The sequence below is a fragment of the Marmota flaviventris genome, chromosome 8 (assembly GCF_047511675.1).
Source record: "Marmota flaviventris isolate mMarFla1 chromosome 8, mMarFla1.hap1, whole genome shotgun sequence".
NCBI lineage: Eukaryota > Metazoa > Chordata > Mammalia > Rodentia > Sciuridae > Marmota > Marmota flaviventris.
Window position 1 is genome coordinate 53,503,838 of NC_092505.1, and position 13,571 is coordinate 53,517,408.

Genomic DNA, 13,571 nt, shown 5'->3' on the forward strand with positions numbered 1-13,571 from the left:
TTGAAAAGTAGGAGATGCTTATATTGGAGAACGTGTTTATAGATTTAAAAAAAAAAAAAAAAAAAAAGTCATGCAACATGAAGATCATGGCAACACTGAGGAATAACAAAGCTGTAATGGCCCAACATTACCACCTGGTGATTGGTATGGAAGAACTGGGTCATTCTCAGATTCAGATGTCTTCTTTACTACCATTTGCATATGCCAGGCTTCCCTGTTCCATCTTTAACTTTTCACAGCCATCACAGGAGTAATGAGAACTATTAGTGCTTTGAAGATTTGTTTTTATTTCTCTGATAGCATACTTATTTCAGTGCATTTAAATCACCCTGACAGGCTAATAATTATTTCAGATTTCAGGTACTAAATGTCGGAAAGTCATTACTCCAACATTTTTAGTTTCAGGCACAAAAATGAGTTACAGAGACTTAAGACACTAAATCTGGTTCAGAAAAAGGGTAAATATCAGAGTATAATAATTAGCATTAATAACACTAAGAGGCAGATAGTACCTGTTATTTTATATGTATCTTTTAGTTGCAGATGGACATAATACCTTTATTTTATTTTATTTTTTTAATGTGGTGCCGGGGATCGAACCCAGTGCTTCACGCATGCTAGTCAAGCGCTCCACCACTGAGCTGCAACCCCAGCCCCAGTACTTGTTGTTTTTAAGTATCAAATAGAGCTTCATCTCTTTCTTAAGAATAAAAGTCAACAGAATCTTTGTTATTAAAATTATTTTTTATCAGTTGAAAATAAGTATAGAAGTGCTTTACAAGTACAGTTCCCAGGTTTTGTAGTATTCCAGATTTCTGTTGATAAAATGGCTTTGTATGTAAAAGGATCTCAATTTACATGTATCTTGTTCCGGTCATAGGAGGAAAGACGATAATAGTTGTATATATCATAAAGAAATGATACCATTTGAAAAGTGATCCCAACTAGCTGTAGAATAATCAGTGATACCATCACATGAAATATGAGTTGGAGACATTAGTTATTTCTGTGGTTAAATTTAATGAGTTAGTCTTAAGTTTACAAAATGCAGTTACTCTTTCAGTGCTACCTAAACATCTTACTGATATAACAGAAAGATACAGTAATGATAAACATTTCACTTGTCCCTTATGTGTCTGTATCAAAGAATTTTTCCTTTTCTTTTTTTTTTTTTTTTTTGGATCAGGGTTCCAGTTGAGCCATCTTCTCACTTATCACTATCACCAAGTCACAATCAGGTAAATATTAGCAGATTTATTTATTTTTGTGTTTCAACTTTGATTTTTAAAAACTAAAATGGAGTACTTAAATTGCCATAAGAGTAACTAACTGTGGCAAAATGGATAGCACATTGGACTTCTAGCCAAACCTGCAGTGGCCATTAAATTGCCATTAAATTGTGCACTCTTGTACACTGTCTTCTTGGTCAGATAATACAACATGCACATGGTATTTGCTGTTTTTCAGACACCAGACAGAAAATGAAACTTTATCTATAGTAATAGCTTTATAGTAGGTGTAAGAAAGCGCAAAGATGGAAAAGATTAGGAATAAACACATTGAAAAAAATGCTAGGTGACTGCAAAGTTACTTAAATTAACATTATTTGCCTGTATCAATAGGGAATCTTGATAAGTTGATTCTCATCTCCATTTGCATGTACAAAATGATACCTTTGTTGCAGCTGTCACATACAGACTTGGAACTTCATCGGAGAAAAGAACTATTAGTAGAGCGCACTAGGAGAGAAGCACAGCTTGCTGCCCTGCAGTATGAGGAGGAGAAAATAAGGACTAAGCAGATTCAGAGAGATGCTGTCCTGGATTTTGTCAAGGTGAGTCATTTGAACTCATTGACTGATACTCTTAAAGTTCTTAGAAGTGCTTATTTGTTCTGTGGAGACTGTCAGTTCTTTTTTTTTTTTTTTTAAGTATGTATTTATTTTTGTAGTTGTAGATGGACAGAATGCCTTTATTTTATCTATTTATTTTTATGTGGTGCTAAGGATCCAACCCAGTGCCTCACAAGTGCTAGGCAAGCTCTCTGAGCTACAGCCCCAGCCCTGTCAGTTTTTATTGTCTTAATTAAAACATCATTTTTTTTTCTCTTATTGTAAGGAATCTTGAGTAAATAGAGTGACTGTCTCCCCTAGTAGTGAGTGATTATAAGATAATAGAAATGATGATCTTCCTTTTTAACAATAATTGCTTCCTCTTAATTAGCACACTGCCATTGGACATATCACTTTACTATCCAGCTTTCTTTGATCTCTAGAGTCATAGTAAAGATCAGTAAGATCATAAAACTGAAAGTGCTGGGTAAATTGTAAAAATGCCATGCAAGCATGAAATCTCATTGTCCAAACCTCTCTCCTACTTCTTCACTCTAGTAAATATACCAAAAATTTGCTAAACTCACAGGCTTCATTTTTTATAATCATCTTTTTAAAATTTAATTTTTAAGAATCAAACCCAGTGCCTCACATGCTAAGCAAACACTCTACCACTGACCTACAGTCCCAGCCCTTTATAATCATCTGTGATTCTTTCCCTTTCTTCCCCATATCCACTCAGTAACCCCAGTTAATGTTTCTTAACATTTTGTAGCCTCTGTTGTAGCATATGAATTTTGATCATCTTATTTTATTTGTGTGATTTATCTTTTCATTCTGAAATTGCTTTGTAATTTTCTTCATAATTAATTGTTTGTAATTTTGTAAGCTTAATATATTTCTCTCCATGTTCCTGCAAACTACACAAAGATAAGAACCATGTCTTTTTTACTTAGTTGCTATATCCCTAAAACTTAGCAGTTCTGAACCCACAGAAAAGTTCAATAGATATTTGTTAAATGAATGAATCATTTTTATCTTCTAAAAGCTTTCTTTCCTTTGTTTGATAAGTTTAACCAAAGACCACCTTTTAAAGTACTGTACTCATCTGTTTTACTGTTTAACCTGACAATTTTGCTTTCCCCCCCCGCCCCAAAATATAACAAGCCCATAATGATGATCTTTAGCTCTTTTCTCACCTGATTCTTCTTTATCTGAAAAGTTCCAGTGCCTAATATTTGCTGTCAAAATTAAGTCAGATAGTTGGGTGCTGAGGCACATGCCTGTAATGCCAGCAGCTAGGGAGACTAAGGCAGGAGGATCATGAGTTCAAAGCCAGCCTCAGCAACTTAGCAAGGCCCTAAGCAACTCAGAGAGACGCTGTCTCCAAATAAAATATAAAAAGGACTGGGGATGTGGCTTAGTGGTTGAGAGCTCCTAGATTCAATCCCCAGTACCAAATAATAAGAAGAAAAAGAAGAAGAAGAAGTCATATTGTTTGACCAATGGCAAAAAAAATAAAATTAATATTCTTCCAAATAGAACTTTATAGAGCTCTGAAAAGTTATCTCAACTAACTGTATTATCTCTCAGTCCTTCTGTCCTGTCTATCTATCCTGAGATGTCTCTTCTTTTTAGTCCTTTTAAAACTAATCAAAATTCTTTATCGGTTTATTTATTTATTTATTTTTATGTGGTGCTGAGCATTGAACCCAGTGCCTCACACGTGCCAGGCAAGCACTCTACCACCAAGCCACAACTGCAACCCTGGTTTATTTAATTTTTTTAATGGAGAAGATGAGAGTATTCATCATGTTTCACAGACAAGGAATCTGCAGGTCTAGGGAAATTAAGCTATGTAATTATATACAATTAATTCATTTTCATAGTCAGAAGGCTTTAGTCTAAAGCCTAACTTGTTCATTTATTCATTCACTGACTTGATGATAGATCCTTATAGAGTGCTATTATGTACCTGTATAAGCAATAAAAAAATGCTTAATATACAAGTTATGCCCACCAGACACAGCTTAGATCTTATTAGGGGAAAACAAATATATACATAAAACAGAAAATAAGATAGCTTATAATAAAAAATACTAGTTTTGTATCAAAGACAAAGGAGAAATTAGAAAACAAGTATCAGAATTGACCTCAGAAGGAAGTGACAAGGGACTTAGAAGAACGAATGGGTAGCCAGGAAGAAAAGAATGGATGATGGTCTAAAGATGAGTTTATTCTGCTTTGCAAGAATTTATGAATAGGTCATGAGCTAGGAACGAGCTTTATTAAGTTATACATTTAAAATAATGGCACTTGCCAGGCGTGGTGGCACATATCTGTAATAACCCCAGCTACTTGGGAGGCTGAGAGGCTGAAACAAGAGGATTGCAAATTTAAGGCCAGCCTGGGCAACTTAGTGAGACCCTGTCTCAAAATAAAAAGGGTGGGGATGTAGATCAGTTGTAAAGTGCCCCTGAGTTCAATCTCTAGTACCAAAACAACATCAGTAATAATGGCACTTAAGCAAAGTACCATCTTGGTTTGAGTTCTTATTGAAGACCAATAGGAAAAACGAATTGGTGAGATGGTAAAGATGATGCTGATGATACTTCCTAAATTTACTGAATGATCACTATTTACCCCACATACTGTTTCAAGCACTTATATTAACTCCTTTGGTCTTCCCAGTAGTCAAATAAGATAAGTACTAGGATATTCTCTTTTTATGCTCAGAGAGGATAACAATTTGCCTAAGATTAAGGTCAAATACTCTGCTAGTAAGCCACAGAGCAAGAATGCTAGTAAGCAGACTGGCTCCAGAACCTACTCTGACCATAATGCTATACTGCCCCTCAATAATTGATCATTGCTAACACTTACTATACCCTAGGTGCTATTCTATGCATTTTTCATAAATTTACTCAATTTTAGCTTTGTTTGTTGTAGAAGTTACATAGCTAGTAAGAGATAAATAATTACACTACAGATGGTCATGATTAAATGTCAAATTAAATCATAATCTAATTTAGGCAGAAGAGAACAATTTTAAGTTCTTAAGTAGGAGAAAAGCAAAAAAAATATAAATACTTCTGAAAAACTAGTCTTCTCATGTTAGAACAGGTCCGGAAGAAAGAGCTAGAAAGAAGAAATAAAATGGTAATTGCATTAATTAAGAAAATGGTGCAAAGTGAGGACATAAAACTAGAAGATTTCTAAGGTGACAGAGGGTTGACAGAGTTACATAGTGACATGAGTTTAGAATCAGAAATATCTGAATTTGAATCCAACTTTGTCCTTTGTATGTGCTTGATTTTTGGAAAGTTATTGAACTATTCTGTACCTTTTGTTTCTTACAATATTTAATTATAAAGTGTTAACTTTCAGAATTATGATAGATATACCTAATATTTAATACTCTACTACGGTGGATTTTGTCCAGTAAGGGATGTTGAACCCAGGAACACTCTACCACTGAGCTACATTCCCATTTTTTATTTTGAAACAGGGTCTTGCTAAATTGCCCAGGCTGGCCTTGAACTTACCATTGTCCTGCCTCAGCCTCACAAGTAGCTGGGATTATAGGTGTGCACCACCACACAGAGCACTACAGTGGATTTTTTTTTTTTTTTTCATGGTTCTGGGGATTGAACTCAGGCCTTGTGCATGTGAGGCAAGCACTCTACCAACTGAGCTATATCCCCAGCCCTACAGTGAATTTTATCAAGAGGCATTTCAAAAGAAGCATTTTTATACTTTGCACAATAGATATGTAGTGACAAATGATGAATAAATCATGAAGATGAATGAAGAAAAGAAGGTTCCAAAGCAAAGTTTTGAGACTAAATGAAAGGTTTTAGTGGGAATCTAGCATGTGGGGAGTATGTTGGATTTGAGGTCAGAAGAAAGGTGTAAATTTGTACTTGCCCCATAAGCTCTTTGCTCAGTTTCCTCATCTCTGAATTATGGTTTTTGTTTATTTCACAGAATAAGAAAAGTCACTTGAGAAAACTGTGTGTAAGAACACATTGTAAAACACTGAATACACTGATATTGGTATTATTTGTGATAATAACAAATGAACAAATTGGGGGAAAATAGGTATACTAAATAATGAATTTGTTTTTGCATATGTTGATAATGCAATGACATTGAGTTTCCAAGTAGAGTTTGAATAAGCAATTGAAAATGTCTGAGACTTAGCTAATAGAAAATTCAAGTTGTCAGTATTAGCATGATATTTAAAGCCATTAGAGAAGAAGGATTGAGTTCATATTGAGAGAATATTGAAAGAATATAATGGCACAATGTGTATATAGGTATACATAAAGTTTTAAATTTCTTTTTTCTTTTTTAAATACTGATAGAAATATGATAGTATAGTTTGTTGTTTTTCTTCATTTAAATTGTAAAATATTTAAGGTAGGGTGTAACATAAAGCGTCATATATAAAAAATAAGGAAATTACTATAATTGTTTTAGTAAATGCAGTTTACCATTTCAAATATGTGTTCCAGATTCTGACCAACTTTCTTTTTTTGTGGGGGTTTGGGGCATGTAGCAAAAAGCATCACAAAGTCCACAAAAGCAACAACCCCCCACAGATGGTGAGGTAAGTCTATATAATTACTTTGGGGGAGGGATTTATTATTTTTATAGTGGGAATGAAATGTTTTGAAGTGATTATCATTCTTTCAGTGATCAAAATATTGCCTTTTTTCTTTTTTCCATCACAAAATTGTACTTAAGAAGATACAGGCTAGGGATTATCAAAATTTCTAGGTCAGGATTTTATATGTATGTATTCATCTACATGTATATCACTCTAGAGATTTCTTACCCTCCTCATCTCTGCTAGGGACATCATCCCCTTCTTATCCATTTCAAAATGTTCTCTGTAATGCAAGATAATCCTAGAAGCTCTAAGATTATTATTTGTGATAATAATAGAAATGAACAAATTGGAGGAAAATAGGTATGGGAAATAGTGAATTTGAGGTACTGGGATCAGTCCCCAATACCTCATAGATAGATAGATAGATAGATAGATAGATAGATAGATAGATAGATAGACAGACAGACAACCCAAGTTTTTTTAGTATGAGAAAATATATTTAGAATGTTTATATTTTATTTTTTTAAGTACCATATGATTTATTTTTTTTTAGTCATACATGACAGCAGAATGTATTTTGACATATAATACATACATGGAATGTACATATATCAATCATAATGTCTAGTCTATTCTGCTGCCCTTCCTATCCCCCCACTCCTCCCCTCCTCTCCTATCCTTTCTCTCTATACAATCCAAAGTGACACACTTTTTTTTTCTTTTTCTCATCCCAACATCATATATGTATTCTGTATAACAATGAGGTTCTCCTTCCATCTTCTGTGCAACTCCCCTTCTCTCTCTTTTTCCCTCCCACCTCTCTTCCCTATTTAGTGGTAGTCTTCTTCTCAGGCTCTTCCTCCCTATCCCATTTTGAGTCACCCCCCTTATATCAGAGAAGACATTTGGCATTTGTTTTTTAGGGATTGGCTAACTTCACTTAGCATAATCTGCTCTAAAAATGTCCATTAGAAAAGTGTTTTAAAATCTTATTGAACTATAATAACTAATTCTATTTATATGAGAACTTTATATATTTGTATAATACCTGAAAAAGTCATTGAGACATTTTTAGTTGTTTTCACATAATAATAATTCTGTACAAGCCTTTGACAATCAGAGTGTGATATGCTTAATAATACATTTTCCATTTTTTACCCCGACATTTCCTTTTTGATGATTGTTCTTGAATAATTCATTCTCTGAAAACTAAAGCTTCACTAAAAAAAATGTATAGGTTTAAATTGTTTAATTATACCTTATTTACAGAGAAAGGTAATGAAGAGATGTAATTTGACTCATGAGTCACCTGTATGTTAAATGAAGCCCCTTACTCTGTGATACTAATTATACAACTTTATGTTTGGTATCCTATTTATTATGTATTGTAAGCTACTAAAAATTCCAGATTTAGGTTTTAAATATTTGCATCTCAAGATTATCCCTCCTTAACTATTCTTTAAACTCAGAAAAACATTAACTGGAATGCTGTCTGCAGATTAGCCTTGCAAGAAAATTCTAACCATTTATACACCAGAAATCATGTCTCTAGGATTTATTTTTAAATTTACCACTGGTTCACTAGATGACTGCAAATTCTTTATATTATATCAGGTATCAGCTTTCTCTTCTGTGAACAGAAAATAACCCCAGATCCCTCCTTAGAGGGTTTTTTAGGTAGTAAGGTCATATTTGAAGGGCTGGGGTTGTAGCTCAGTGGCAGAGTGCTTACCTAGCATGTGTGAGGCACTGGGTTCAAGTCTCAGCACCACATAAAAATAAATAAATAAAGGTATTGTATTCATCTACAAATAAAAAAAAAAGTTAAAAAAAGATCATATTTGAAGTTGTTTAAACTCTTTGGAAGAACATCAGTGTTTATTGGCTATTGTATATGAATTCCAAGTGATTGTGAACATGATCCTATGTGTCAGCTCTTCAAAAGTGACTTATGTCTCTTTCCTTGTGTGCGTATTTTTTAAATGTATCGCTTGTGTGCGTAGTTTGTTTTTGATTTGATTCATTTTTTTCCACATCTCCAGTGTCCTTTCCCATCCAGAAGGTCTCAACACACTGATGATAGTGCCTTGTTAGTGGTAAGAGTTTATGCAAAATGGAGTTTTATGCTGCTATTTCTAAATATTGAAGAATAGTTATTGTGCTTTCACTCAGAAATTATCTAATTATGGTAAAATACCATAAAACATGATGAGCATCATTACTAAATGCTTTATAAACAACTAGAACTATTTCACTGCTTTACCATTTGTGATTTACCAAGTGTTTCAGAGTTCTGCAGCTATGATTCACATGTTAGTGCTTCCCAAGATGAAACATTTACATTGAGAACCACATTGACTTTATGTTAGAGTTTTTTAAATGTCTTTTCTAATTCCAGCTGATACTTTATTAATCATAATTTGACTCATGAGTCATCTGTATGTTAAATGAAACCCCTTACTCTGTGATACTAATTATACAATTATATATTTGGTATCCTATTTATTATGTATTATAAGCTACTAAAAATCCCAGACTTAGGTTTTAAATATTTGCATCTCAAGATTATCCCTCCATGACCATTCTTTAAACTCAAAAAAAACATTAACTGGAATGCTATCTGCTGATTAGCCTTGCAAGAGAATTCTAACCATTTATAGAATTGCTTTTCCCATCATGTTTTATGTTATTATTCTATAATAGTAATGAAAACTAGCAGTTCAAAAGGCTAATGTCTATAGCAAATTCTGTCCTATGTGCTGGAAACTGTTGCCATTGTGCATACTATATAAATTGCATGCTTTCATGTGAGACTCCTACTACAGAAACTTCCATTGTTTGTTAAATTTTCTATGTATTCTCCAGTCTTCATTTCCTTTGAGATAGATAAAGCACATTTTAACTGGCAGTTTTACAAATGAATACAATCACCAGTCTCTGGAGTTTTAGTGGAATTGGCATGAGAAATAAAATTAGTTTAAATTAATATGGAAAGATAGGACTGCTGATGATCTGCACACAAAATTATCTCATTCAATTTTCATAGCAAGAGTTAAGGTTAAATTTAGCACCATTTCATAAGTAATTACTGAGGCACAGAATATCTTGTCCAAAATGTGGCCTTTCCAAGGTCACTTAGCTGGTAAGTGTAAGGCGAGGTTTGAGTCTAGGTCTGGCTCACTCAAGGACCTGCAATAAATACCCTGCTATATTTGCTATATTGCTCCTACATTGTAACTGAAAACAGTTCAGGCACTGAAGATGAGATTTAATAACACATATTGTAAGTGATATAAGTCTGAGTGCCCAGTAGTTTTTTTCAAGAAAAAAGCAGAAATTGAAAAAAAAAAAAAAAAAGCAAAATTTCCTTAGCATGAAATTTGAAACATCCTTCAACCATTTGTCAAAACATATATACTTGTATGTATTATCAGTATGCATGTTGGAAAGGTAGAACATGTACACCAAGAACCATATTGACTTTGTAAGTATAGGTGGCCTTTAAAAACAAATCTCACATTTTTTTGTATGCCAAATAATATCCAGCTAACCCTGAACAAAAGAGTCCTATTTTAAATCATATTTCCTAAGTCATATTTTAAATCATATAGCTTTGATATTCTCAAAATTATTCTTCGAAGACATTAAATTGCTCTTGAAGTCTAGACCTCTTAACCTGGCCTCAAAGCTTTTGTGCTCTGGCTACTGCCTGCCTCTCCAGGCTCATATCTGGGCTCACTCTAGGATTTTTCCCAGCTCTACAGATATGGTAAGCCCTTTTCCACCCTTTGCAAAGGGCTGTTCTCTCCTTACACCAGAATGCCTCTCCCTCCCTGCATATTCCTTTTGATTGATTCCTCCTCATTAATCAGGTGTCTGTTTAACAATGTCTCATCTTCAAAATAGTTTTCTATGGCTTCCTTTCCTCAAATCAAATTGTCTTCGTTGTTATTTTTTTCTTTATAGTACTTTCATTTACATTTTTTAAAAATATATTTCCCCTATTGGACTACCAGACTGTAAGCTTCAGGGGCACAAGGATATTCTCTGTCATATTTACCCTTTCATACCCTGGCCCCACCATAGTTCCTGGGAATATATTAGGTGCTCAGTAAATATTTATTGAATGAACACATAAATGTTATATATCTAATAATTGCTCATTAAATTGTTTTGTCATGAACATGTCTGATGTTACAAGAAGGAAAAGGTTGAATTTGATTTAAAGACCTTGTAATTTAGGATTTGAAATATATATTAGTAACATTTAATGCCAGTTACACTAATATTCTTTTAGGGCCGCATCTCAAGTGCCTGTTGCTTTTAACCTTTTATGTCTCCCTGTACTGCATTCCTTAACCTTTTGTATTTTTATTCTGATACAGGACCTCACTGAATTGCAAAATGAGGCTAGACTCAAACTTGCAATCCTCCTGCCCCAGCCTTTTGATTAGCTAGGCTTACAGGTGTGCACCACGGTACCCGGTGGCTTCTAGACTTTTTATATTTGAGATTGACTGTAGTTCCAAAACATTTAATTAAAAGGAAGTCTAGGAAATCTGAACAGATGAAGCATACACTTGTCTTACCATTGTCATGATCTTATTCTTTGGCACAATATTTGTTTCTGTGTTAAAATAGATTTTGTCACAGAAATATATTATTGGTTACATGCTTTTTTGTCAAAATAAAAAATATATATACTGTTCTCTACTAATTCTCATTAAAAATATAGTTGTAATCAGGCATGGTGTTGCATGCCTATAGTCCCAGTTACTTGGGTGGCTAAGGCAGGCAGATCACAAGTCCACAAAGTTTAAGACCAGCCTGGGCATCAGAGAAAGACCCTATCTGGGGGGGGGGGGGAGGGAAAGGTGTATTTATCCTATTAAATACACATAGACCCTTTTATAAATGCCCACCTATGCTGGGCATGGTCGGGAGCAGCTCAGGAGGCTGAGGCAGGAGGATCGTGAATTCAAAGCCAGTCTCAGCAACTTAGCGAGCCCTAAGCAACTCTGTCTCTAAATAAAATACAAAAATGGGCTGGGGATGTGTCTCAGTGTTTAAGCACCCCTGAGTTCAATCCCTGATACCAAAATAAATAAATAAATGCCCACCTATGTTTTTGTTCATTTATCCCATGATGTATCCCTAGTTTAATTTTTTTTTATTATTTAATTTATAAAGACCTTAATAGCTTTAAGCTTTTGCCATTTTATTGTCATAGTAGGTAAATCTTATTCAGTTCCTTTCTGAAAAATCTTCTCTGATTTTTATTTCCCATGTGGCAAAAGGAAAAAGTTCTATGTCTTGACCGTCTTAGCTATAATCAAAAATCTATATAATGGCTTCTTTTTTATTTTAATTTCAAATGTTGAGTAATAATCATACATAGACATTAGTTTCTAACAGTATTTCTTATAATATCTGTAATATACCTAACTAGTTGTATGTTGGCTGGTGAAAGATAAAGGATTAAAAACAGGGGGTAGGGGGATTCTTCCCTACCCTCTTATAGGTCATTTGGAATTTCACAGAGGCAGAAATGAAATGCTGGTTTATCCTTAAGGTGTGATACAGAATTGTTATGTCCTGTGTTCTCACATCAGAGCCTTAAATTGGATTATAATAAATTAATTTGGATTAATATTTTTAAAATATTGTTCTGAAGCCAGTTCTGCTCAGTTAAAATTGACTGGTTCATTTTCCCTGCTATAGGAACAGCAAAGGACTCAATAGTTTGAAAACTATTTTGCTAAAAATATTGATGTTCTTAGTTTTATTTCTGTGTAAAATAATTTTTATTAACTCATGCCTCTTGGTTCTTCATTAATATGGTATGAGATATTACAAATATCCTGAATTATTCAGGTAGAGATCCTATGTTGTATAAATGATGGGGATTTTCCCCCAAAATATTCTCCTTCAAACTTATTAATAACCTTGGTAAAACATTTTGAAAAGTTTGTCAATGACTTTTCCTTCTCTAATTTCACTGATCAGATCTGCCTGCCTGGCATTTTGCTAACATAAATGCTACCTTCTGTTTCTTCTCTTCCTCTTTTTGAAATTTAGTCGCTGTCAGGGTTGAATCAAGTGGGCTGTGCTGTTACCCTGCTTCATTCTTCTGCCTTCACGCCTCTTAAGGTATCTTTTGTTACATTATTTCACCAGGAAATTTGGGGAGGGTGTGCACAAAGTAGGTCTTAAATTTTCCAATAGATTGGTGATAGCAACAATCTGAAATCTAGGATTGTATGAAATATACCTAAGCTTATGAAACTATTTGAGTTTAACACTGGTTTCACTTGAAATTTTTTGAAAGTGTGATGGTACATGCCTGTAATCCCAGCAACTCAGAAGGCTGAGGCAGGAGAACAATGAGTTCAAAGCCAGCCTCAGCAACTTAGTGAAGTAAGCAACTTAATGGGACCCTGTCTCAAAATAAAATATAAAAAGCCCTTGAGATGTGGCTCAGTAGTTAAGTGCCCCCAGATTAATCCCTGGTACCAAAAAAAACAAAAACCAATAACAACAAAAAACTTTTATTGGTACACAGCCAATCCCTTTTGTTTATGTATTTATTGTCTGTGTCTGCTTTTGCAATAAACAGCAGAGTTGGAATAGTTGTGACAGAGATTATAACAATCTGCAAGCCTAAATGTTTGTTTGGCCTTTTAAGAAAAAAAATTGCCACCCTTTGCTTTATGTCAACAGTAATATTAGATGATAAATTCCACCTTTTAGAAAAATTTAGTCTAAATTCTAAAAATTTAGAGCCTGTAGTATTTTATTTTTTAAGGCCTCTGGGAATGATAATTGCATCTTTATTTTAGTATACATAAGAAATTATTAAAACTTCTCACTGTCAAGATCCTCTCTTTGACTAACGTATCTGTTCTGGCTATGGCGTGTACTGATTTCTTTTTTCCATTACTTAACAATCTTTATGTAAGATTCTTTATATTTGAAAGCTATTATTTACCACTGTGTACTTCTCTACTTGACCCTGAAAAAACTACCTACGTTATTTTCCATGTTAACATTTTTTCCAATTATTCTCAGTTGAGTTCCTTATTTGTACAACAGAAAGTTATTTTGGTTACTTTTTTTTTTTCCACA

The 13,571-nt window shown here is 33.8% G+C and overlaps 1 protein-coding gene across 10 annotated transcripts in view; it reads left to right on the forward strand.

The window, feature by feature from the left end:
* The window catches only part of Lrch3 (leucine rich repeats and calponin homology domain containing 3), a 126,469-nt gene that overhangs the window by 85,286 nt on the left and 27,612 nt on the right, over nucleotides 1-13,571 (forward strand). For 5 of the 10 annotated variants that reach the window (XM_071615236.1, XM_071615238.1, XM_071615232.1 and 2 more), the window contains exons 11-15: nucleotides 1,187-1,238; nucleotides 1,685-1,834; nucleotides 6,393-6,443; nucleotides 8,489-8,542; nucleotides 12,525-12,596. In XM_071615236.1, coding sequence (XP_071471337.1) covers nucleotides 1,187-1,238; nucleotides 1,685-1,834; nucleotides 6,393-6,443; nucleotides 8,489-8,542; nucleotides 12,525-12,596 — 379 coding nt within the window. The remainder of the gene's footprint in view (nucleotides 1-1,186; nucleotides 1,239-1,684; nucleotides 1,835-6,392; nucleotides 6,444-8,488; nucleotides 8,543-12,524; nucleotides 12,597-13,571) is intronic. The other 5 variants (XM_071615234.1, XM_027936019.2, XM_071615240.1 and 2 more) reach the window with 3 other exon arrangements.